Source organism: Diachasmimorpha longicaudata, chromosome 1, assembly GCF_034640455.1.
Source record: "Diachasmimorpha longicaudata isolate KC_UGA_2023 chromosome 1, iyDiaLong2, whole genome shotgun sequence".
Taxonomy (NCBI): domain Eukaryota; kingdom Metazoa; phylum Arthropoda; class Insecta; order Hymenoptera; family Braconidae; genus Diachasmimorpha; species Diachasmimorpha longicaudata.
The window spans coordinates 819,718-846,220 of record NC_087225.1 but is presented as its reverse complement, the minus strand read 5'-3'; the positions used below and the strand labels follow the sequence as shown (position 1 = coordinate 846,220).

Below are 26,503 nucleotides of genomic sequence, written 5' to 3'. Positions count from 1 at the left end.
TTCTTCGGATATGTCGGTTAAGGGGATAAATAAATAGGACAGGTAGTTCAGAGAGGTTAACGACAAATTGTGGAATCGATCGTCGGGTGTGCATCCATCGGTAGCTGGGAGTAAGGCCCAGCGGGACATCAAAATTGAATTCAGACCCGAGACCCTGCGGGATGTTCCTTTGAGCGCACATGCTAAAATGTTGATAATAGAACACATAATAATAGAAATAATAATTTTGAGGAGGCTGCGATGAAAACGAGAGGGGGGGGGGGAGAACACTATATTGTTATTTCCTCAACGAATATTGAGAATATCGTTTTGATATGATGGATTACGCATTTTTTGTCGTTTCATAATGTTTAGTAATACTTTGTGATGACGTTTGAACTTTTAAGTCCTGGATAATTCGCCACCCAGGGCGGGACATATTAATCGGGGTAGATTTATGAAAATTGTTGTTATGTTATTAACAAAATCAGTCAGGTGCTTTAGGAAATTGGGAAATTTTGAGAGATTTTTTACTTCGCTGAGAGTGGAAATTCCTATGTGGAATTAAATAAGTTATCACTATAACCAGTAATTGTTCAGTGTGTAATTAAGAGAACAAACTTTTGAGGTTATGGTCTTGTGAGACTCCAAAGTCGACCAGGGACACCCTCGACAGGGAATCCCCAGCAAGGAATAATTTGAAGGTAATTCTGGTTCCTGCCACCAACCAGGACAGGGTCATCCAGAGAACATGGCCCAGTGGCTGCCTCCAGGTGAGAAATGTACATCATGACGATGGAAACAAGGGATCCGGGATTGGCAGTCCCAGTTTGAGCCCCATATACTCCTTCGAATCTCACTCCAATCGTGAAACAGTCTAGATCTTCCAGATTCAAACTCTGCCGTAAATCTTCTATTCAGCCTATATAATTACTACGCTCATAAATTACGTACCTCAATGTACTGAATTATATTCCACTAAATATTTGGAGGAGTTATCAATGATAATTAATTATTGATGAATTAATGTTGATCGAGAATTGTCGGTGAAGCCGCGATCGAGGCTGGAAATTTCAACCTGGACACTTTGTGACTTTTTAGACTTCATCGGAGCTTGGACCAACGAACTTGGGTCAACCTTGAGAATGGAGGCTCGGTCACTTCTCAATTAAGCTTCATCCAATCTTCACCCTATCGTCCGCTCGAGACTGTAGACCAAGACCCTCGTCTCCGACAACGACCTTCGAGGTCTCCATTTCACCTCAGCCATATGCATTTTTTATAATATAATCGGTCATTTTTACGGTCAATGAAATGATTATTCCTCTTCCATCCTTCCTCTTATCTTAATAACGATGGACAGACAGAACGAACGCCCTTCGATTGAGAATATAATTCTCAATTAATGACCAATCGTTTCATTTCTTCATTTCAACTATGAAATGACGTTTCTCATGCAGTGAAAACTCATCTGATATATGCAAAAGCGCATTATTAATGATGAAAGATTGTTATTATTTGCTGGTCCCGTTAATGTTGTAATTATAAAAATAACTCAGGAGGTCCCATTTTCCAATGACCGCTTCATTTTGAATTTTTGCAAAATAACGAATAATAATTGCGACTGAATTACTTCAAATTCGATCGCTGTTTACCTAATTTAATTTTACTGGATGCAAAAATTTTCCCCATTCGAGTAAAATAAGCGGCAATACGATCCTTAAGAGGCAATGGAACTTACCATTGAAGTAAAAACCGGATTCCAAGGCTACTTGTCATCAGATAGCATTTCAGCGAAAGTCAAATTTTTTCACTACCGATATCAAGATTGTGATGCAAGAGTAGATGGGCTTTGCTAAATAAACACCTGACATCGAATACAACTGCAATTCCATTTCTATTTCGATAGTAATTCTCATTACCGGTTGAGATTTTTAAGGAACACTTTCGTTGTTTAAAGATATTTTTTCGATTGTTGTATACAAATGAATTTTGGTGTTTTTTAACACAAAAAATTACTTGTATGAGAGGTGAATTCGGAAAGAATTATTGGTAGTTATTATTGCATCCCTTTTGCTAAATTTTGGAAGATAAAGGACCTTTGTAGTTCAAAATTCGAGCACATTAGTTTATGGTTAAAATTTTAAACGTGTACAGAATAGATGAGCGATCGAAAAATATTTTTTTCGTAATTATTATTCGTTTTGAAGTACACATAATTAATGTTCAATATATGAATGTGGAATCTTTTTTTCAGTTGCTCACACATGGTAAGTTACTACCACAGTGACTGGAGGTAGTACACTTCTCCACTCATGAACGCATGTACCATACGAGAAATTCGTCCGACTATGGGTCACCCGGATAAGAAAGAAAATTGTCGAGAAGGTCAAGGTACCGACAAAGTTATCACCGTAGCATTACAATTGATTTTTTATCACCGGTTACGGCAATAATCTATACCACGGGCCGAGATTATAGTGGAAATTGCTGCCGCTTTTGGAGCGGCTTCAACCGCAGAATTTTGTAACGATGACGCATGAACTACGTGGATAACTGGGCGAGGAGGCTTTTGGCTGCCAATAGAGTAATCGCCTATACCGACATGGTTTCTCTGGGGTTCCCCCCTGTCGTTCCTATGATGTACAAACTGCGAGCAAAATAGCGCAGATGTTATGAAATATATTTTGTTGGTTGCATATTATTCCCTATCAAAATAGAGTTCTATTGTTTCAACGTTTTAATTCTTCATTTTTACAGTGGGTTTTCATCAGAGCGTGAATACTAAAATCTTCCATTGAAAATGGGTCATTATTCCATGAAAAATATCTTATTGTATGCGATTCCATTGATATCGCCTCCAATACGTTTTCAGATGAACAAAAGGTGATACATTCAGATAACTATTAAAATTCCACGAAATATTTCACTAATAAGAACCAATCTTCGATAAATTCGAACCCTCATTTGATCCTTTAGAACCCTCAGAATCAACGAATGAAGCATATGGTTTAATCATGCCATCTTGTAAACGTGCCGACATATTTATCTACATCAATCAATTATTGGGCTGGCTCTATTGTACAAGACCAAGTGTTTAAGTCGAAAAATAATCGTTCCGATTTACTAAATTTTGCAAATGCGATGCAGTGTACGATTGTCAACCCCACGCACAGGGTTGAATAGGGCCAATTAGCCAAAAGCAGGACACGAAGGACCGGAAAATAAAAAAAAAATGAGAGCCAAAATCAATAAGTCTTTAACCATTATTTACAGTAAATGCTGTTGTTCCAATCATTTTGATCGTCATTTTTGTTCGTCTGTCATTACCGTAGTTTCAAAAGGTTTTTCCTTAATACTAACATACAGTCTTCTTGTTACAAATACATAAAATCGAATGAAGTTCAGTATATGGAAAATCAGAATGTCTCAGGATCCCCTGGTATCACCTCCGCAATGATTTCTTCATCGGTGCTGTTGCTGTACTCAGGAGACACGTCAACATCCACTTGGACATTAATTTCCTCGAAACTTTTTTCGTCATCACTTTTATTGAGGGTGAATCTTCGTAAATCAACTTCCGAAGAAACGGGTATGATTTCCTTCTTCAAGTAACTTTTGTTATCCGTTTGTAGTTCTCGTTCAGAATTAGATGAGATGATTTCTTCAAGAACATCTTCACCTTTACAACATTGAGACTGGATGCAGAGTCTTCCTCGACAGCGAATGAGGCAGTCTGTCTTGTCAACATTTGACTGGACATAATAAATCAAATTGAATATTTATTAGCGGCTTATTTATTTATTATCATCAAAATAGAGTTACGTCTGCATTTTCGTCTGCACTTTCGTCGCGAAAAGTTTTAGGTTTTATTATTATAAGTGACTCAAAAATTTTCATATTCTATTTATGTGTCTATTTCTATAAATTTTTGGTATAGTTTCGTGAAGTATTGCAAAAGTTTCTGAGAATGTGGGAAAAGTATTTCACAGGGATGAATGTTTGTGAGTCCTTGAATAATAATAAAATTTTAAAATGGCATATTTTTTTACTTTAATTTTATCAGTCGTTTCTTCGAAATTTGTAAAAAATTGAAAATATGGAGATATTGACGATAACCCCTTATATTACCTTGTGAAACTCCGGCTGTATCGTCACTTGTGTTATTCCCATCTCCACGAAAAACGCAGTTACTTGGTCCGTTATTGTTGCGTAAACCTAGAAGTAAAAAATGTTTTCAGAAGAAAAAAGTTAAAAGTAAAAAAGAGAGGGGGACGGGAGAGTTTATCGTTAATATTTTGCAGTTTTCGATCTCTGGAATGTTATAACCCTTGCTTTACTTGCTTACGACAAACGTGGGGTAGTGCTTTTCGGGTCAAAATTACTGAAAATTTCATGAAAATTGTCCTAGTGGCCAGAAACGTTTGTCACACTTTTTCACGAAGAAAAACAGTTCCATAACATTTACGCGCAAGTTCTGTAGTTCCAGAATGAGAACAAAGATTCGATAAAAATGAAGAAATATCCAATAAAAAGTACCGAACGCTCCACAAAAATTATGTAACAACTTTTATTAAATATTTTTCTATAGCTGTAATATTTTACAACAACCAAAGTCCCCCTACAATTCTGTAAAATTTTCCAAATTTTTTGATTATTTTTCTCTCCACGTGCTCTTATCTTGTATTTTCACTTTCAGATCATTCCGTATGATTTTCAAAGAAAATTAGAAAATCCAAATGTTGGATGATTCCAAATTTTCCGATGGGAAGGAAAAATCGTTACGTACCTTAGGATTTAAAAACGTTATATGAACCGTGGAAACAACTTTGGTGCCAGCAAGATGCCAGACATGAAAATCATGGACATTCACGATCCCCGGGAATGCAGCGAGCAATTCTTTCTGGAGTGAATCAATGTTTATGTGATTCGGAATTGTCTGCAGAAGTATCAGACAAGAGTCTCTCACTGTAACATAAAAAGTTAAAAATTAATAATAAATTATAAACCAAACGCATTTTCTGTGTTTCAAAACTGGATAAATAAAGTAATTATTTTAATCGACTCACAGTAGGGGTAACTGAGTGTGAACAAGAAAATCGCTGAGATAATGGCAATAGCTGGATCGAAATATTTCGATATATCGTGCTCACTCGGTTTGCCCGGTGTCGTTGTGCTTTCCTCGTATGTGAAGTGAACTAGTACTGAAGCAACAACAACGAGAACACATGGAAAAACATCTCGAGTGATTTCCATCAGTCTTCGACTCTTCGGCATCGCGATTGGACTCCTTCTGGTGGGGGCCAGTTTTTGTTCACCATCGGCTACATCTCTGGGATAATTATTCATTGTAATCAAGTGATGAAATAAATAACAAATTATCGATGAAAAACTCACTAAGAAGAGAATGTTTCTACCATACCAAATGCGGTAGTTTCTAATCAGACTATATGAAACCCTTTTGTTAATAATTAATGACTTTTCCCGCAAATGTTCCTTAACAATATGAAACTAACTAATAACTGTTCACTTAGATTCAATGTTATGATGGTACACAACTCACATGTATGTGTGCTAGCTTTGGAAGATGAAATATATATGCAAATTCAACTATATTTGCAATAAATAACAAAAAATGTGTGCCAAAATTCACGATAAAACTACTTAATAGAAATAGGAACTAATTAGAAGATATAACGAAATTCTTCGGCTGTTCTCTTCAAAAATTGCAATTTTTGAGTGATATAAAATTATAAAAATTGAAATTGATAGAACACTTGCTTTTTTTAAAACTAAATTAAACATTGGAAATGTTGTGGTAGTCTGTTTGTTATCAGACTTGATGAGTACATTTCTGTCTAAGAAATGAAAACATAAGTTTATGCGTTTGATGGATTTATTAAATCCGATACAACTCAGGTATTTAGGGAAAGTAATATTCTGACTTTGGTGGTTTTAAGATATTGGATTTGGATGTTTATCAATGGTTGGCTGAGTCTTGGTAGAAATATATTAATGAGATCTATTGATTGAGATTGTTGAAAACGACCTTAAATTTTTAAATAATTCAATTACATCAAATATCTTTTTCTTCCAATTTCGTCATTGACTACACTGTCTAGACACAATCCGAAAATTAACGTCAAAAGTTATAAAAAGCGTATTCATACCTTTGAAGAACGATACTTCCATCTTTGGTAACATGCAGATAGAGGCTCTGATTGAAAGTATATCCTCCAATGATGAGATAGCAAAATAGGTTGAGGATAATTCCACTAGCGCCAATTCCCATCACGATCACCGGCAAATGCATTTGATCGAGATGTCCTATATGACCGAGTGTGAGGACAGCTTCTAGGAGAAGTGTGAAACAGAAGGACGCCAGAAACACACCACATACCATCATCGTGAGAATATCAATTCTCGCCCAGCCAAATGTGTTCTTCATTCTGTTGTCAGGGCTCACTTGCTGCTGTATACACAGATTATAAAAAAATTGATTATTAATTATGACACATTAACGACTGAACTAAAGAATACTTTTTTTTTGTTTTTTGTTATAACTCTCCCACGAGTCAACAACACTTTTCCTCACTGATGCCTATTTTTAGGCGATTTTAGGATTATTTTCAGGAGGTCAGATGGCATTTCTTTATTTCCATGGTGATCAGCTGTTTGCAATACTTTAAAACCACTTCAATCGTACTGACAGTCCGCAGTGACAATACGCAGTCTAAATCAAACCCTTTTTTCAGATTGAACACAACGTGTAGTGAGTCGAGTTGTAACCGACTTGTTTAAATACTTTATGTTATTTATCATAAATTTAAGATGGAAAAGTTGAAAACTGGAATTTAATGAGGATTAAAACAAACCAATAAAATATAAATATGAATAGCCCAATCTACTTTAGCTTAGCAATAACAAATAACTGCAAATTACTAAGTGATTCTTTACTTCTCTTAGTTTACAATCTTGATGTTAAACCCTTAGATTTAATTAAAATTTAAAATGAACCATGAGCCATCAAAATATATGGCTCAGGGTACCTCAACTTTTGTCTACTTTTCCTGTACTGCAAATTATTTTGTTTTTAAATTACAATTTCTCCGGTTTGTTTTTCGAACCATTGATAAAAGTAATTCCGGAGTAATTGCGGAGAGAATGAAGATATTCATAAATGCAAAATTATTTTATCTTGGCAGTTATCAGTTTGCGATTTATCTATTCGATCACTTATCAGCAGTGGTTCAGTTCAACAAGTGGATTATCACCGTCTTGGAAATACTATCATTTCAATGACCGGCAACAATTCTACGTTAAAGTAGCAACGAATATATACAAAACCGACTTCGTTCGTAGAAACTATTTCCAAATCTTCTGTTAGAAATTCTCGTTCTCAAAAAATCTGAAATTATACTATGCACGGAACGAAATTTTAGGTAAAAATTAGACGTTCAGGGGACGAAACTTAGAGACGAAGATTAGTTTGAACAGATAAATTAAACTCCCAAGTCTAATTTTTTCGACAAAACTTGACCTAAAAAATAATTAATTGTCATGTTGTCCCACGTTTCGCTGTTTAGAAGTCTCATTTTTATCCAATATTGATTTGTTTGTGGTAAAGCGTTTAGCGCATAGTAATCTTTATCATAGTTGAATAGCATTAGTTATTGCAGGGCAATGTAATTTCTCCTACTTTACATGTGCGGTGGGAAATAGTTCAATAAAAATTACTAATCTTTTCAGTGATATCCGATCTCAACTATGCATCTATAATATTGTCAGTAGCGAAGTGGCAAAACGAGATGACTTGTTTCTCGATAAAGTTTTCGTTCGATATCTCCAAACCTAAGAGAGACAGCGGAATTGTTGGCATAACATTTGTTGTAGCTCTCAATTGGCTCCACAAAAAAGGTTTAAATAAAAATTTTGCTATCTCCCCTAGATTTTGAGATATGAAGAAGAAAGTTTGTGACAGTTTCCTAAAATTTTCTACACCTCGAGTTCGCATTCACAATCAGAAAAGATACGTAATTTTTAGTGAAAATTTCTCTTCGCCTGTTGATTCAGTTATACCTTTGGATCTGTCGGCAATGACTTGGAGGATCCCCTGTCCTCGCAGACAGCAAGAGTAGAGCTACCCCTGAAGCCGGCCTTTTCTTCCGTTCGACACTGCTCCTGGCTTCCATACTAATAAAAATTAAACGCATAAATAAATCGGAGTGAAAGTGCTGGAGGCCAACGCAACATCTAATCCCCCAGCCGTGACTCACTTCCCAAATTAAGTTCATTATCACTGGATTTACACAACGTCAGTTCACTCACCTTCAGTGATACGATGCACCCGAGTAGAGCTACTATGTTGCAGAGCATGTGATAGGCATTCAACAACAGGGTAAGCGAGTGTGTTACATGACTTGCTATTATTTCAACGATGAAAAAAGCTGTTGTGAAGAAGAGAACTAGGTACAGTTGAACAGGTTGAAGTCGTCTGAACCACTCTTTAACAGCCATGACCCTGGATGGTTTTTTTTATTTTTCCTAGCTCACTACTAATGCTGGCTCTCACGGACGTCTATCTGGTTGCCTTGGGCCCCTGGTGGAACGAGAAATGAAAACTGCGGACTTCACCTCGCACTCTGGTAGCACAACCGTTGACCAGTTCTCTGCGGTGTCTTGGAGGGACCTGAAATGAGAAGAAAGAATGTGAAAAAAAGTATAAATGAAAAAAAAAAATTGGGAGGACCCACGACGACTGGATTTACATATGTGGAAGTCATTCATCTTCATGAAAATCTATTTTTATGCGCTAAGCCGTCTACACGTGGCCTATTACTTCGTTTATTGACGTGTTATTTGTATTTCGCCGATATGACAGCGGATTTCATGATTGTGATGAATTATAACTTCCTTAGGACTGATCACCTGCTTTATTGCTTTGAAATATCTCGTGTGGATACTAGTAGATTAATAATTTATTTAACATAGTGTGGGTTGATGGCTTTGCAGAGAGGAGAAGTCGTCAGTACGTCAAGAGAATGTGATGGAAGTGCAGAGGATTGCGATGGATAGTAAACATTGACTTAAATGAATATGGATATTCCAAAAACAAATTATGTTATTTTATTTAGTTGGAAAATTTACTGTTGTATATTTATTAATTTTTTCATCTGTTCATTATGATTAATGTTTGTTTAGTTAATTTTTAAGGCAAATCAGTGGGACGATGTGTCCGATGTTGAGAACATAAACATTTACTAAATGGAATGGTAATTTTCTAAAAATTAGTCTGCAAGTGACACGTAAATTTGCATTATGAGTACTGGTAGTTCATGGTATTGGTAAGCCTCATGTATTTTTCGTATATTTCATATATTTTAACAATTTTATGAAACGGAGCGATTATTTTTTGACTTAACCATTCGGCCTTATTTAATAGGGTCAATGGAATAATTGACCCTATTAAAAAAAACTTTTCATTTCTATATAATACATACAAATTACCTAATTTTTAATCCTATTTCAATATCCTATTACAGATTTCGTTTCATGATCCTTTTTTTTTCGAAAAAATACTTGCAAAAACGTGCAGACAGTGAGGAGATGACAGCGAGTATGTGACAATGAGGATTTATTCATGCTTTCCCCGCCATTAACGAATTGATGATGGACTTCCGGGTGGGATCGACATGGTACAATCTTTTCTCCTTCAAATATCTCTTTCCGCCATTACCATTTGTCTAGTGTCTATCTTCTGTCTCCATTGGCATTCAAATTCCTCTCCATATCCGTTTGAAGTACAGGAGTATATTCATTGGGAAATTAGTTGAAAAACTACTAGAAATCGTTCTTCGCTCATTGAAATTTACCTGTTTGTTTGCACGATAATGTTTTTTAAAAAATTGAGCCATTCCACGATTCAGCGATTTCCACGAGTTTCAAGCAGATAAACCATACGATAACTCGTTTTGAAAAATTATTGTCGGCGAAAGATCTCTCAGAATTCCTTAGAAGATAAGTTTTTTGGGAAATATATTCGGAAATGAAATAGAAATGAGGAGCACCAAGACGAATATTTCAAACCAATCAGTTGAGTTGTTCTAATAAAATCGACAAAATTAATTTCTAGATATTAACTCACAACGATGTAGAAACAAGCGAGGATTTTAAAAAATTGCTGGGTCTGTTGAACTGAAATTTACTCGAACAGTTGTCCTAATTAATACCCATAATCCAATATAAAAAATCATATTTTCCAGAATCATTTTCTTTGTTCAATTTCTAAGAACTCACCACCCGACGATAAACTAACGTACCCCATCAGTTCAAATAATTGATTCACTATTTTAATTCATCTATAGTTCACTATTTTCATTTTTCCCTCTCACGTATCAATGTTTACATAGAATTTTTTGTTTTACGTTTTATGGAACCATGTCACTAGAAAAAAATGAAATCACAACTTGCTCGTGTCCATTACCTTCAGAACCGCCCAGACCGCGAACATTAAAATTTAATTGATTACACAATTGATTACTGAATGCATGTGCGTTGAATATATTTATAATTTTTAATGAGCTCGGACAAAATAGACAGGAGTGATGCCGCATGTACGTCCGATTGTCAACTACCGAACTTGATTACTGGGGTCATTCTTACGATTTCGTGTGCGAACGGGTCTAGGGAGATAACCACGGTGTGAAGGTCAATTACACAAGGGAAAGATAAATTGCTTGTCGACCCTGTGAGTAACACAGAAGTCAGCATTGTTGTGGTAACTGTCTTACTCTCTCTTTCGTTGCAGATATAATGTGGCCGTAATTAGCTGAAGAAGAAGTTAGCGTTGTTTCCGTTAAAAAGTGGAGAAACACTAACTGGTGGTGACAGAGATGATGGAGATGATGGAGATGACAGAGAGCGGTCGTGAGTCAGATGTGAATGAGAGAGAATTTTGAAAATGACAGGGACTAAATTGGAACGATCTGGGAATTAGAGATGAGGTAATTTCACATTTCAATGAGAATATTGTAGCTATAATTAGTTTGCTCTGTCTAAATGAGATGGAAATTACCTTTAGTAGATTTATTTTTTTGTGCAGAAGAGTATTAATTGATAGGGAATTATCGATCTTTTGATTAGAGGTGGTGAAATAATAAACTTCATTTTGGAGAAGATAAATAACGGTAGCTCGATATTTCATGGTAAAATTGAGAATAATTCTTCAGTATTTTGGTTGCCCAGAGATTAGCAGTGGGTTGAAATTAATTTTAGTACATCGTTAATTATGAACATTGTCTATCGCACTGTCGATTACAACGTAGACTCAATGATTTCCCAGAAAATTACAAAAAAATATAAAAAGTCAGAAGATGTCGGTAATAACTCTTTCAGTCATGAGGCTTTGAACTTTAGGAAGACTGTCGTCCTCTCAACCTATGGAAATCAGGTAATTATCTGTCATTCTATTGAGTTTTCAGAGATATCATAGATACAGGCAAAGAAAAAACTTCGTAGATTTTAGTTGATTACGTAAACTATTGTCTATTAGCTATATAACGACCCGTGTCTTCAAAAAAGAGGGTCAAATTCGTCTCTCTATGGTATGAAACATACATGTGGTATAGTAGTTGGAAAACTTGGTGAATAAGCTTTAAAATGACAGCTTACTGAGGATTTTTTATTTACTTATGAGTTTTAAGCGAAAAATTAATTTCCCGGTTTCGTTTGATACAGTCACTCTACAGAGATATCTGCAGACCATTTCGAAGGAGGTTAATAAATCTTCAAAATGACGTATACTATATCCAGCTCCATTCAATTTCAATTGAATAATTGTAAGTTATTTTAATTCTTTACGTTATGTCACACTTGAAAAATGATAGTTATTGGCAGGTACTGAGATTTTGTACTCGACCAGTGGGAATAGACCTTATGTCAGTCCCAAAATCTTATTGAGAGCTTCGCTACGTTATAAGCCATAGTGAGAAGATTTTAGCATGTCACGCGTTAAAATTTCTCATTTTTCTCTCTTAAAGACATAAATTCCAAAGTTTTTGCTCTAATTTTAGTGAATATTTCCTATTTAGATGAAAATACATAAAAATATCCTCAATTTTAACCCTGAATTATCCAATCATCACCATTTTTCATCGCCTTATGGGAGCTTTCAATAAAAAATTATGTTTCGTACTTTCATTGAACAATTAATGTACCATATGCTAATCTGAAAATCTTATGGTGATCTACATTTCCTATTTTTACCAATCACCAATGGTCAACAACCTCCACGTAACATGAAAATCGCACATCTGAAATCTATCACGTCCAATCAACTAGCGTTCAAAGGGCGCGTCTCATTGATTTCACAGACCATTCGTATTTTCCCTCCCATTTAAGATTCAGAAGTCTTGATAATCGAAATTATCCTATAATTACTCGTCTCCTTTAGCAAATTTCCCACGATTTTTTTCTTCCCGTTAAAACATTTACATTCGCTTGGAAATTTTACACTCCTCTTCATCGCAAGGGACCTCAATATCATTTATTTAATCCTCCAAAGTACGAATTCCATAAAAAACTGACAAACGATAATCACGAATCAGTGAATACCGACCAAAAAATAAGGGGTAATCATGAACTAGGGGCGACATTCCCCAGACAATGCGTACTTCTTCCATTTAAACTAACGAACAACAGGAAATCGAAATTACTCTGTAATTAAAAGTCTCGTTTAGTAATTTTTCCCCAAATTCTCTGTCCCCGTGCAAACATTGACATTCGCCTTTAATTTTCGACTCCTCTTCATCGCAAGGCATCGCAACATCATTTATTTAAGCACGAAATCCACGAAAAATTAAAAAATGATAGTCACGAATCCGTGATTACTCAACCAAAAATTAATGGATAATCACGCACCAGCGGTGAAACCGATTAACTCTCGCTATTGCTCGATGGAAGGACGTCTATCAAAGCGGCTAGTTGGTCACATCCGGCCAATGTCGAGCGAGGCTGTTCATTGACTATTGCATGATGTACTTGGCAATAATACGTAACCAAGTGAATTATAAAAACAAATAAAGAGTACCTGTTTTCCTCTCTTCTCCTCGTGTGGACAAATCAATGTGAATATTCTCCTCTTCCTCTCAATTCACAAGTGATATATCAGTGAGTGTTGTACCGTCACTCGACGAGTTTTGGACTGGCGACTACTTTGTTGGTCGACAGGAGATAAGACATTTTAGTATCAGACCATTCATCTCTGATCATCGAGGCTGTCAACGCTTACACAGAGCGGTTATTTTCATATCATTGCGTTTATTTTCATTATTTATAAACATCATTTTCTCACGCATGAAAATGTTTATGAATTTTCGTGTCAATCATCACAAATTATACCACTTTTTCACATTTACGTAATCAATTGCATTGTATTTTTATATTTTTTTCGTGCGAGATAGTAAGGTTTCCCATTTTATCTTCGGGACTCCACTTTGATATCTCCAATGAGGCCATTATGACGGATTCTAATCGCCAATTCAACATTTTGTAAATCAAAATTCTCTCACACACAAATTCGCTATTATTTCAACTGTCATTTGGATAAGGGATTTGTTTCTGCCGCTTAGCGAATGAAATACGATTTTTATCGATTAAATTGAGAACAAAAGGTAGTCCATTATGGTACGTGGCACAGAGTTGACTGGTGAATGCTTGTTACGATTCAGTCTATATGTGACTGCTGGATGATGTTGAATAATAGCACGATAAGGTCCCCCAAACAATCCCGTCATTTTTCATTAACGCAATTTATGTAAGATTTTAATTACGTTTTTTGGTTGGATGAAGAACAATAATACCGCTGATTGATCGACCGTTTTTGGTGATAGGGCAGGTGTCAGGGGTTTTTTGAGTCAACTTATATTCAATGCTAACTATATTTATTTTAAAACTATCTGCCGAATCACTACTGAACTACTAAATCGAGATAAGTTTCCTTATCTTTGATCCGAGTTTTTTAGCAATATCTTCCAATCTAAGAAAGATAGTAAAAATTTTTTAATGACATTTATTGTAGCACTCAATGTACTCGACAACAAATCTAATGATAAAAATTTTGCTACGTCCCCTAGAATGGGAAATTCCCCTAGAAATTCATCAAAAACTGGTCAATACTGAAAAATAACTCATCTCGTTTTACCACTTCGCTACTAATGATTATCAATTAAATCAAATTCATCCGAGACAGCCAATTCCCCCTCTCGATCTAATTATTGGTCATCACTTTTTCAGTTGCCAAGGACTAAATTTGGCTCCTCACAGACAGTCGTGAAAAAATAACAACCGCCAATTGATCATAATTAGACGAGAATAAAACTCTGGTTTAATCAAATTGTCCACCAATCCCCGAGATTAACCTTTATTTGAAACGGATTGTTCTTTAATTACTTGAAATTGAATTCTCTCCACCACGAGAGGGGGGGTGGGCATAACGGATCTACTTTGACTCGCTAACAATTGAATTTTATAAAAGCGTTGTAGCTCCCTCATTGTGAGACATCACGAGTGGTTTATTTAATTTAATTTCTCTGCCAATTGTTCACAGCGGTGAATAAACTGGTGTGATTAAGTGACTAGTCGGCACGTAACGAAGGAAAGTTAATTGTAATAATGTAAGACAGCAGAAAATTCTTTTCCACTGACTGGGACTCTGCCTTTCGCCGAGCGATACGTCAATTATCCGGTGAATAAAATTGGCATTCATTCTGTCGAAGAAAGTTGAGTTGATTGTTTTTATCAGTCATTTTTTTTTCAAATTTTCTCTCTCTGTCAAATTTTCACGGAACACATTTTACGGTTAATGTGAGTACAGGAAATTGTCTCTGTGGTTTTTATCTTCTGGGTAATTCGGTGGAGAGTATGATTATAATTTTTAAAAAATATCATGGGACGTGGGGAAAGCACCAATGACGAGGAAACGGAGACTGAGACCGTCGATGATGGGGTTACGGAGAGTGAGGCCTCCAGTGCTACCAGCAAAAAGGTTCAGCTACTTGGGATACCATTTTATAAATTGTCGTACAACCGACTGCCGAGAAAGTGCCTCAAATTCTCGTTCCTCACACTGAACACTGGAACCTTTGTGAGTTGATTTGATGGTCTACAGCTTTTCTTTATCAGATGGAAATTTTTGGAACTACATAAATTTTCCCTACCAATATGTGAAAACTGGAGAAAATTTGGAATGAGATATTTTTTTGTAATTTTTCAATTGGGAAATTTTTATACTGAAGATTTTTTATTTGAGAAATAAAGTCTGAGAATTTTTGTTCAAGAAATTTATGTTGGAGAAATCCCGATCTAGAACTGTATTGATCGGCAGAACTGAATGAGTTTTATTAATCATAGCATTAGTTCACAGGAATTTCCGCGATAATAATATCGGTGTGGATGCTGTCCGACAGCAAATTGATGCTGAGATTGACCGGCCAAAAGCTGTTTGTCTCAGTTCTTCTTGTTATTGGAATCTTTGCGAGTTGTGTTTCTTCAGTTGGAATTTTTGCGTTCCTGAAGAGACGGAGGAAATTATTGAATATAGTGTGTAATTATTGCAATTAATGTTTTCATTTCCTTTGAGTGTTTCTAAGTTAATTGTGATGTTTTACGATTTTTTCAGTATATTATTTGTCACGCAATGTTGTTGACGACGATTTTCTTCACCTCGATATTGAGCTCTTCTATGTTTGATCGTATTACGAATAAAATTCATGAGGATATGAAGAGCACGATAATTAAGTATCGATCGTTGGATTGGGTTACGGAGGCCTGGGATAACACCCAACAATACGTATAACAATCATTATTTTTATAATTTCATTGGGAGAGATTTTTTTTCTCTAATTGAAAATATCCAATTACTTTAGTTATTTTATTGTTAGAGACATACTTTTCATTTTTCACTTCCAAACTTTCTGCTTGTTTCGCAAATGCCAAAAATTTTGAAAATCGCACAGGACTTCCTTTTTAGAGCAAAATTGATTTCTCACTTAATTTTAAATAATTTCTCCTCCGCATTTTTTTGATACCTTCCGATTTTGAAGGCTCCAACAATTCAAATATTTAAAAACACCAACGACAAAAGACACCGAATGTTCCGAAAAAAGTCTACAGATCCACAATCAATGACTGAAAAAAAAATAGCAATTAAAACCTCATGAACTCCGGGATGAGCTTCAGGATATCAACTCCAACTGCTAATTCCTTTAGAAATTACAAGCTCCTCTTGTCTATTGTAGTTGGAATGCTGCGGTATCCGGTCTTACAAGGATTGGGAAGACAATCGCCAGGATATACCCCAGAGTTGTTGTGCCAAATCGATCGAGCAGGTTCAAAGCATCAAGCAAACAACTCCAATCCCTACCTTAAATACCATTAATTAAAACGACATTTCCTCATTTCCCTTAAAATACGCTTTTCAGTGCCTTCATATGACAGGAAGTGTTGCCTTTGAAGTCGGCTGCTTGAAAAGTGCTTACCTCATGTTAAAATCCCATATTGACACAGTGGCAATTTCCGCAATATTCGTATCCATAATCTCAGTAAGGCACGAGGTACATAATTCACCAGAAAACCTCATAAACATGATTTCTCTTTTTTTTTTTGAGGGAGCGAGTTTGTTCATTGCACTGGGAATGAGGAGAAAATTCAGGGCAATTCGTTACGCAGAGGACGGTTCCACATGACAACAAATAAACAAACCAGATAAATAATAATAAAAAATATCGTATGACTGCAAAAAAAAACACAAGACGTCTTAAAAACTGTTTTCCCTTTTTTATTATCATATATAGATTCATATATTTTCTGAAAACACTTAATATATCGCACTTATAATAATAAATATCGTAAATTATTGGACATTCCTTAATCGGGTCTCGACTCCATTTACCATTGTGCCAGAAAAATGTGGCTGTGAGTGGTTTTCAATGGAACTACCGACTATCATTAATGTTTTTTTTATTTCCATCGTTCAATTGAAAATGAATTTTGATCGAGAAGAGTTTGAGAATGACAAAAAAAATGATTTTCGTTTGAAGTATTAGAGTTAATTCGAAATTTTCATATTAAATACGAAATATTGACAATTTGTTTGCATATTTCATGCATTATCTCCATTTGTGTTTGTTCTTCAACTTGTAAATATCCAATTTAATGAGTTTATTTCAATATGGTGAATGTCTGGTTGATGGGAGAGGGTGAGGGGGCAAAGGGGTTGTTGGAATTAGTGGGTCTCATGGATTCTCATATTTTCATTTTGTATGTCAGGCATATTTTCCATCCAATTACAGATATATTATATCATAGCAAACATCGTGACTATTTACAATAAATACAGTCGATTAGATATTATATAAATAAAATATATATCGTATCGTTATAGTTTAGGTTTACAGCAACACGGTGACAGTAAACAATTAGATCAGCGGCAAAATAGCATAATTTTCTACCCTAGGTAGTGGTCGTAGCTATAGCATGGCTGAAATTGTGCTCATAATTTTCATTTTTTTTATTTCCATTCATTGAATTAACCTTTTTTCGTGAACCATTACACCGCGCTTGGAATTTTCCTTAATTTTTCGCCCCACGATAATTGAGTATACGAGGGTCTAGCTACCAGGCCACCCCTTATTCAGCATTTCCAGCTAATATTTTTACCCAATTTTTTAACCCCACTTTAATTCAATGAAATATTTCTTCTATGAAAGAATAAATAACGAAATCGTAGAAAAAGAAATGAGATGAGAAAACTTCATGGAAGTTAGAAAAGCGATTTTTTTTTAGTCTGTTATTAATATATTAATGCTTCTCCCCTCAGTGAAGTGATGTCGGTAATCAGGGGATCGTAATTTGACACTTGACATTTTTTGGTATTTTTTTTTATCAATTTTTTAAAAAATAGTTTATTCTCTGAACGTCAGTACGTCGAAACCCGCTGACGAACGAATAATTGGATTTCAGCGTAACGAATTATCTAGACGTCATTGAGAATCTGATTAGTTGATCTACGATATTGTCAGCGTTAACGCAACTTATCTGTTGTATTATTCGTGAATTTAATGGATTTTTACATATTCCAAAACGTCTAGGCAATTGTTCGCTCGGAAAAATACGTAAAGCTTGCCTATTAGCTATTATAATACACTTAATGAGTAATTTATTTATGCGACATTTTAAATGTCCAATGTGCAACTATCTAGATTGCAATGGGGGCGCCATGTAAATTCTCATTAAAACTTCACCACTCAACCGCGAAGTTATCAAAATGTTGCTCATGTACTTGGAAAAATGAGTTGACATTTCATATTCTCATTGAAAAAAAACAGAATTCATGTCAAAGACAGTCAAAGGGACTAGGAAAAAGATTAATCTCAGATGTTTATTCTCTCCTCTAATATCTGGTTACGGAATTTAAATTGTTGGATAATCATGTTTTCATACAGAAAACATTCATCAGTATAGATATTACATTTAGTCTTTTTATTTGTGAAGAAACATATTTTTTTTATCGTCGTGTATTTAAGTTTTTTTTTGTATTTTCATTTGGTTTTAATTCATATCCAGCAAGCACAAATATTAATGTGTATTTTATACGCACAGTTATTTGACTTTCGTGTACTATTTCAAGTATCAACGAATAAATCCATCACACAATTACGGTCCTTGGATCAGCCTGTCGGTTTTCAATGCCGATAATAATTCTCTCGTACATTTACAGTTAATGAATAAATTTAAAAATACAGCTCCCATTTATTTTTGACACCTCCAGAATTTAATTAACGTCTCTCATTCACTTTTTCATTAATTCTGGAGGGAAAGCACCACTATGATACATTTAATATTCCATATTCATGAAAAAACGAAAAAAAATACAAGAAATATGTATAAAAAACATCAATCATCCTCCAAGAGTTCTTTATCCTGATGTTCCACGAAATAAAATTTTCTCACTTTCGAGTCTGATCAATTTCCCATTCCAATTCATCAAATTTTCAACAAAAAATTGTCCAAATGAAGAACGACACTGTCAACGAGATGGCAGTACCGAATCTCCCGATCCCTCCAAAACGGAAAAACGGTAAAAAAAAGCCACCAAAACATATCACTTTGTCACTCTGAATTTATCGTCTCAATGCACATTTCACTCGTGAGTTCGATAATTCTCCTCAACCACAGCGATGTAAAGCTAATTTATTGACTAGGCTCTTACACACCCTCAGCCACTCAAATAATCAGGAACTCTCAGCAACGAATGACCCTGTGGACGTCTTCACCAACTGTTTCTACATTATCACCTCATATACACACTTAACATTCTCATTATCACCTCTGTGATACACCATAAACAGTTACGTCTTAACGCAACACCGAGAGCATCGATAACACTAAGATCTCAATGATCAGTCATATTCACGTTTATCTCCATCACTTACACCAACATTACCCACACAATTTATCTAGATAATATAAGATCAACGTGCAAGATAAATTGCCCATTAACCACAAGTATAATTCAGTCGAAATATCCTTCATCGTAAAATTCGTTATCACGATGGCTCCATCGATTTTGAGAATTTCTTAATTGCTACGACCCTATGGCTTTTACAATATATCATTCTGTTATTATTTCCATTTTCATAGTGTTTTTGGCATCTTTGAAATACACAAATAGACTTTGGTATAAAATTTTTTTGATAGTATCCTTATCAATGGTTTTGTTGTGTACGTGTACAGTAATCCACTCAATTTGTCGCGTTACAGCGGCGATTATAAAAATCTACAACTTCTAGCACAACTCATCGAGTCGCCAGAGTTTGCAAGGAGATGTGCCTCTCCTCCTGCGTCGTTTTTTATTGGATGGATCCGCTGATTTTTTGACAAATTTGATGTTGTATGGATCCTCAGCAAGCTCTGGATAAAACTGAGCATCGTGGATATATTCACCTTCGTAATTTGATGCATAACCAAGTTTAGTTATTTCATCCTGTTCAGCAACCATCCAATCAACAATTGTCAATGTGTTAGCTTTCAATGCCTCACGCTCTCTGTGCCATGCCTTTCTGATTGCCGTTGCTTTAGCATGATGAAGAAGTCTCTGTTTCTCTTTATCCGCTGTTGTCCCATATCGAAGATTAACAACGTAACTGGCTCCATGTATTTTAACATCAATACTGCTACCACTGCCATTCTCATTGTCATGAAATGTTGTATTAACATTACCCCCTAATCGTTTCAATTGCTCACGATCGGGGCCAGATTTCCAAGTTTGCTCTTTAACGAAGTAAAATGCATCCTGCTGAGCATTGTGAACGACAAATGTAAATGGCAGGAAGTAGGAGCTGTTGAATACAGTTGTAAAAACATCACGATATATTGTGTTGGCTGCTGGTACACTGGAGACGACAGCCTGACCCTCTGGTGTTCTAGATACAAGAATACCTTGGCCAAATGGTGGATCTGATGCTGCACCCAAACGACTTGGAATTAATTCACTGAGATCTTTCTTCAGGGCTGATCGAGGAGGGGCTGAGAGACTTGGAGCATCACCTGAGTGACGCTGAGCGATGTGGGCTAGGAAACCTGATTGAACTCCGAGGTTTTTAGTCTTCTTCTTTCCTCCGAAGATGAGACCAGTTGGGTTGAGAGATGGTGGGGACAGACTGTCCGGAAGTTCCGTGGGGAACAGCTGAGGGGAGAGGGACTTCAGGTCGTAGCCGAGGTGGGATAACCACGATATGTGATCTGAAATAAAATCAATAGCTATTTTTAATGGAATGGTTAGTTGGTTTACTGATTGGAGAGTGAAAATAGAGGGGGGGCTTCTTTATTTCATTAAAATAATGAGTTGAATTGGGGAGGATTTTATAAATATGGAGATCAAACTGACCTGTTGGTTGACTCGATTTGTCAGCGTGTCGAGCATCGATGGGATCGTTTCCATTGAATCTGTAGAGATGCAAATGGGTGGGCGTTGGAACTCTGTCAAGAATGTTCTCCCAGAGGGGTGACATCCATTGTCCAATCAGTGGATCGTATACTTTTCCATTCGGCATATGGACTAACGATGTTACCTATAAATGCGAGTCAATGATGTATGAATTAATGAAATGTTGATATTGGAAAATCTTGATATCCTATGGCAGTTTGATAGAACAGAGATTTTTTTCGAATCCAATGTAAAATACATTATGTATTATATTAAAAATCCCAAAAAGGTTAAAGATCGGAAAAAAAATTCAAAGTGAAAATCAGTCGAAATCGCCGTTGGTTGGCGGAAAGGTCCTTTCTCGAATTTATAAAAATATTAAAACCCAGTTTTTTTGTTTCATATTCGAAAGAAATATTAGTACTTTGAACTCCTATGATCCAATTATTATTATAAAAAGAAAATTAAGATAACAAAAGTAGACAATCAGTTCAGAAAACAGATTTTTTTGTTTGTTTGTAAGGACGGATATTCAAATCACTATTTTTCCTTCCCCAATATGAATAAAATTAATAGTCTTTAATGTTTGAAAAATTGGGAAATCGATATTATTTTTTCTAATAATAGACGAATACCCATAACTTTCATTTCCCCTTATGTTTTAATGAAATCAAAATAATAAATACCAGAGATGACAATTCTATCACATTATTAGTGCATACGAGTAATAATAACATAATAATCAGACGTTCATTTCTTCCTGACTTTCGCCACTCAGCTATCCACTCTACTATAAACACAACAAACATCGAGACTATCGATGTCTCGAAAGTTTGTCACGCGGATATTATTTCCTCATTAATTCAGCCATCTGAAGCTGCTAATTTGAATGCAGAACTTTAATTTTGACATTTTCAATCATAATCTTTGCAATAATAGCGCACGCTCGGTCTCGTATTATGAGAACCGTGTGAATACGATAATGAAGAAGAACTAATTCTCATTAAAGTATTCTATTATACGATACGAATCCATCCTACTATAAAAAGGACAAACATCGAGACGATCGATACCTCGAAAGTCTGTCTCATGTATTTCTCATTAATTCAGCCATCCGAAGGTGCTAATTTGACAGCAGAACTTTAACTTTACCATTTTCAATCATAATTTTACAATAACAGCACACGGCTGGTCTCGTGTGATAAGAACTGCGTGAATACGATAATCAATAAGAACTAATTATCATGCAAGTACTCTATTATCTGATACGAACCTGATCGAGCAATCCGCCACAAAAATCGACCGGCAAGTAGAGATATGGATTGGAGTCATAAACAATATGACCATAGGGTGACCTCATAAGTTCCCGAATGCCCTCGCCATACTGATTGAATATCATAATAGGTGTGCCACACTGATCAGTAGCGATATAATACTTGTGGCGATATATCTGTGCGTATATCAAATGTCCCCTGTCATCATAAACAAGTGACATGAGTTTGCCATCCCTTGGGCTGTAAATCTGACTGACTTCGTACGGTCTCTGCTGATTATTATAGAAAAATTGGGTGACATTTCCATAATTATCCTTCCTCGTAGCGAGTCTGTCCAAATGATCGTAATAATAATGTACGTCAAATCGTCCCTTCTTGGCAGCACGAATCAATAAACCCTTGGCATTGTAACTGAATTTCTCCTCTCTAGCATTTTGCACAACCTGACCCCTATTATCATATTTATACAGCCCATCCCCAAATTTGACGATTCTATCCATAGCATTGTACTCCATGGGAATAGTATTACCTCTGTAAGTCAACGACAACATATTACCATTGCCATCATACTTAAAACCCCAGGGCTCCTGCGCCTCAACCCCAGTCAACTGTCCATCCGAATCCCAAGTATAATTCTTCACATTAGTATAACTATTGACCCCCACATTTCTCGTGTCTGTTCTCGTCTGATTAATTCTCCCTTTAGAGTCATGAGTAAATTCCATTCTGAATACTTCGAGGCCATGAATCATAACAGTAACTTGGGTTTCCAAAAAGTGTTTATCAGTGATACGTGAGAATACCCCAGTACCATCATAAACTTTGGTCTCATTAGGTGAGGGCCTAGACACAGTGAATTGTCCAATTAGTTCAAGTGCACCAGTCAACTGGCTGTAAGCCATTGTATGAGACGGTAATGTCTGCCCTCCAATTCTCCCCTGAACAGCAATTAACCGATAATTCGAGTCATAATCAAACGTGAATTTGGCATTACTGAGACCAGTTTTAGCACCAAAGTCTATTCTCTCCTCAACTAAAAGACCAGCACTGTACTGATAATCCCATCTGTACTCAACATCCTTTTCCGTGTGTATAACTTCTGATGGCAGACCACTCTCCGTGTATCTAATCTCACTTTTACCATCCCCATGGACAATTTCCGACAATTGACCCCAAGGATGATATCTGTACACTATTCTTGCTCCATCACCAGGAAACACCGTCTGCAGTAAATTGCCATCGTGACTGTAGTGCTGTAAATAAGCTCGTGTACTGCCCGGTGGTGTGTAAGTAACACGAAGAAAGCCAAGTGATGCTTGACACGAGAATGAGTGTTTAGTGTCAGCTGGTAAAATGATATGTCTAAGACCACCATTATCATCATACTCCAATGAATATTGACGGCCACTAGCCAGTGTTATTGTTGATAGCATATTAAATTCATTGTACGTAAATTTACGAGTACCATCTTGACTATTGGTGATGGCAGCAAGACCACCCAGATCATTGTAACTGTACGATTCATCTGATGCACCCCATCTCCATCTCTCAATTCTATTGTATCTATCGTATGTTATATTGACACTGTGTCCATGCTCATACGGCTGCCAAATCAGTGGCAAACCAGCTGGATCAAATGTCACGGTCAACAGTGGATTTCTGTATTTATCGTAAAACGTTTCACGGCTAAATGCCTGTTCAAATTCAACTCCAATCACACGTGAATCATTGACCCAAATTTCACGATTCAACGTTTGTTGTAGGTGACTACTGTCACCAACAAGATTATACGAAGTTGTCATTGTATTCGTTAATTCACCGAGTGTTAAAACTTGATAACTCCACATTGGCAGCATTTCCGCTTCAATTGGTAACGTTGATTCCAACAGTGGATGTTTTTTCATTGCTGCACTCAAGACTCTACCACCACCTGGCAAAAGTATCTCCAAACTGCTGTTAGTAAATGACGTTGCTTTTTTAACTTTGGCAACATCAGTTATCGTAAGTATGTTTGATCTATCTGTTTTCATTTTAAACTCAATCACACGATTTTTTCCTGTTTTAGCAAGTGCCTGAAGTGGTGCTTCAACTTTAACTGATAGTCCCTCGTCGTCAGACAGGCCGGAAATTAATTTTATCTTCTCACCAGTTGGTAGAATTACCTCGGAAACTCTTCCCAAACTGTCGTAGTTGTAAATGAAGGTCTCACCGCCACCAGACCTTGATGTCAATAGACCAGTACCACCGCTATCGTAATCGAATGCTATTTCAGATCTACCTGTTTCAGATAATTTAACCAAGAAACCAACTGCTGAGATTTTCAACTCGGATTTGTGGTTCTGGGTATTCTCAATTGAACTTACAACTCCTGAATAGTCTCGTAGAAATGTTATTTTGTTTCCAGCACTATCGGTAACTGTTGATAATTTACCGAAACTCGTATTCTTGCTGTAGAGAAATGAGTATCTTGTTTTACCGGATGTTAAATCTTTAGTAGCGACATGTTGTCCATAACGATTGAAGACATAAATTTCGTTTGACGGTGGAAAGGGAATGTGATACTCTCCACTCTCATCATGGACAGGTAAATAAGGTTTCAAAGCTAGAATATGAAGGCTTCCTTGATCGGCAACGTGAAGTACTCCATCAGGAGCTACAGTCAGTGCTGAAATAGCCGTAAACTTCGTATTTGATGACAACAGAGTCTCCGAATTGTTTCCCTCATCGCTACAAGCACAAGCGTCAAGATTCTTTGAACTCGGTGTGGTATTGTTACACTCACATAATCGCAATCTCTCCTGCTGTTTTCCAGCAAAATGTGACATTTTACCGGACGAATCGACAACTCTGATGGAGTTGACTCTGTGAGAATCCGACGCCGCTATGTAGAGTGCTCCAGTGGGACTGAAGGAAACAGCGAGAACAGATCCAAGCACTTCGTCCGGCTTCTTCACAGCAACATTCGTTGTATTTACTTTGGACAGTGCATTGTTAGCGCTACTTGTGCAATGCAGAGGTGTTCCAGCAACAACCCTGACTTTAAGATCACTCGTGAGTTTCAGGACCAGTCTGTCGTCAATAAAATGCAAGGAGCCATCGAGAGGGCTAAGACTGAGACCAGTTGGCCACTGGAGCTGTGCCAAATGAGCTGGTATAGCTCCAACACAGGGCGCCGGTGACCAGTGATTGTGATGTCCATGATGTCCAACTAATGTATGAATAATTCCATTTGGATCGACCGCACGGATATTTGTACCGTCAGCGATGTACATTGTTTTGTCAGCAGCAATGGCTATCCCCTTGGGATGCGCCAATTTCGCTAGTATTGCTGGACCCTCATCACCGCAGTGTCCCTCGTCACCTGGTATACATCTCTCACCACTGCCAACAACTGGCTCAATATTGATACTCGGATCTGTTACATCATCCAGGGATAAGGCTTTCAGTATACGATGTTTCTCCGGATCACTTATGTACAGATGTCCATCTGCTGGTGAGACACACAGATAGTATTGATACGCCACTTGTGTAGCACTGAGAATCAATACTGTACGAACATTGCCGTCCGGTGTTATTCGGCGAACGAGGTTGAAATCACCAACGTAGATGCTACCGTCTGGTCCGCTCGCCAGGGCAACTGGAGTTAACAGGCGTGCATCAGTGGCTCGACCCTCACAATTTTGACAGACAAGACCTCGTTGAAGTCCTGTACCCATTACCACTTTCACTGCTCTCGGATACTGCTTGAAATGAAGGGTTGAACCATCACCCTTCTGGAGAATACCCTCGTGAAAGTTGTAGTGATGATGGATGTCAAGGCCCCAACCTCCCACATCTGATATGTCGACGTCGAAACCTTGAAGTGCTGCTGTCTGTGTCTCCCAGATCACTGAGGGACATGTTGAGTGCTGATAGCCAATTGATATTCTCGCTTGGGCCACTCCGTAGACCTTTTGCTTGTAGACATTTCGCTTGTTCCAGGCAAATGTGTGCGTCAAATTTGGATCTGCCTCATACGTTTTCGTATGAACTGATCCCTCGATTTCAACGTGCACGTGAACATGAGTCAATGATTCGGGAATGAAGGAGCCTGTCAGCTGCATCCTGACAGTTGACAAGTATCCCGCTGCTCGATTGCTCTGGTACATTAAGTAGACATTCGATCCCGGAATAGAGATGCTCTCTTGAACGATCTGATGGGAGAGAAAATATTTAGTCAGCAATTGTTTGGAAACTGCTTTCGCGGTGAGATTCGTTTTTTTTGTAC

The 26,503-nt window shown here is 36.7% G+C and overlaps 3 protein-coding genes across 12 annotated transcripts in view; 1 reads left to right on the top strand and 2 right to left on the bottom strand.

Annotated features, from left to right (window-relative positions):
- Nucleotides 1–3,222: 3,222 nt before the first annotated feature.
- On the bottom strand, nucleotides 3,223–13,205 carry LOC135168366 (proton-coupled zinc antiporter SLC30A1). 5 transcript variants are annotated; one of them, XM_064132463.1, is made up of 8 exons: nucleotides 13,067–13,205; nucleotides 8,308–8,668; nucleotides 8,059–8,172; nucleotides 6,150–6,451; nucleotides 5,049–5,311; nucleotides 4,769–4,947; nucleotides 4,111–4,197; nucleotides 3,223–3,734 (listed from the first exon to the last, which is right to left on the bottom strand). In XM_064132463.1, exons 2-8 carry the CDS (start codon nucleotides 8,494–8,496, stop codon nucleotides 3,399–3,401), a joined length of 1,470 nt encoding a protein of 489 aa, XP_063988533.1. In that variant the 5' UTR covers nucleotides 8,497–8,668; nucleotides 13,067–13,205; the 3' UTR covers nucleotides 3,223–3,398. The 5 variants fall into 5 exon arrangements, with proteins under 5 accessions (XP_063988533.1, XP_063988567.1, XP_063988547.1 ...); XM_064132497.1 differs by having other exon boundaries at nucleotides 6,150–6,448; XM_064132477.1 differs by lacking the exon at nucleotides 13,067–13,205 and adding an exon at nucleotides 12,898–12,985.
- LOC135168385 (CD151 antigen-like) lies at nucleotides 10,598–16,804 on the top strand. 3 transcript variants are annotated; one of them, XM_064132510.1, is made up of 8 exons: nucleotides 10,598–10,726; nucleotides 10,787–11,816; nucleotides 14,585–14,756; nucleotides 14,852–15,121; nucleotides 15,394–15,576; nucleotides 15,656–15,826; nucleotides 16,275–16,364; nucleotides 16,458–16,804. In XM_064132510.1, the coding sequence occupies exons 4-8, from the start codon at nucleotides 14,924–14,926 to the stop codon at nucleotides 16,719–16,721; spliced, it is 906 nt and encodes a 301-aa protein (XP_063988580.1). In that variant the 5' UTR covers nucleotides 10,598–10,726; nucleotides 10,787–11,816; nucleotides 14,585–14,756; nucleotides 14,852–14,923; the 3' UTR covers nucleotides 16,722–16,804. The 3 variants fall into 3 exon arrangements, with proteins under 3 accessions (XP_063988580.1, XP_063988596.1, XP_063988587.1); XM_064132526.1 differs by having other exon boundaries at nucleotides 14,585–15,121; nucleotides 16,458–16,577; nucleotides 16,644–16,804; XM_064132517.1 differs by lacking the exons at nucleotides 10,598–10,726; nucleotides 10,787–11,816 and adding an exon at nucleotides 13,165–13,275 and having other exon boundaries at nucleotides 14,585–15,121.
- The window catches only part of Ten-a (Tenascin accessory), a 505,103-nt gene continuing 495,390 nt past the window's right edge, over nucleotides 16,791–26,503 (bottom strand). For all 4 annotated transcript variants that reach the window (XM_064132440.1, XM_064132430.1, XM_064132422.1 and 1 more), the window contains 3 exons: nucleotides 22,236–26,429; nucleotides 20,924–21,107; nucleotides 16,791–20,778 (listed from right to left, as the gene is read on the bottom strand). In XM_064132440.1, coding sequence (XP_063988510.1) covers nucleotides 19,823–20,778; nucleotides 20,924–21,107; nucleotides 22,236–26,429 — 5,334 coding nt within the window. In that variant the 3' untranslated portion in view covers nucleotides 16,791–19,822. The remainder of the gene's footprint in view (nucleotides 20,779–20,923; nucleotides 21,108–22,235; nucleotides 26,430–26,503) is intronic.

What these genes read in the sequence shown, in the direction of transcription:
- LOC135168385 (XM_064132510.1), top strand. Translation starts at nt 14,924, where the DNA reads ATGGGACGTGGGGAAAGCACCAATGACGAGGAAACGGAGACTGAGACC. An exon ending in CACTGAACACTGGAACCTTT is followed by an intron (nt 15,122 to 15,393) that starts GTGAGTTGATTT and finishes TCATAGCATTAG; the next exon opens with TTCACAGGAATTTCCGCGAT. An exon ending in GTGCCAAATCGATCGAGCAG is followed by an intron (nt 16,365 to 16,457) that starts GTTCAAAGCATC and finishes TACGCTTTTCAG; the next exon opens with TGCCTTCATATGACAGGAAG.
- LOC135168366 (XM_064132463.1), bottom strand. Translation starts at nt 8,496, where the DNA reads ATGGCTGTTAAAGAGTGGTTCAGACGACTTCAACCTGTTCAACTGTAC. An exon ending in GGAAGTATCGTTCTTCAAAG is followed by an intron (nt 5,312 to 6,149) that starts GTATGAATACGC and finishes TAATTATCCCAG; the next exon opens with AGATGTAGCCGATGGTGAAC. An exon ending in TACAGCCGGAGTTTCACAAG is followed by an intron (nt 3,735 to 4,110) that starts GTAATATAAGGG and finishes TATTATGTCCAG; the next exon opens with TCAAATGTTGACAAGACAGA.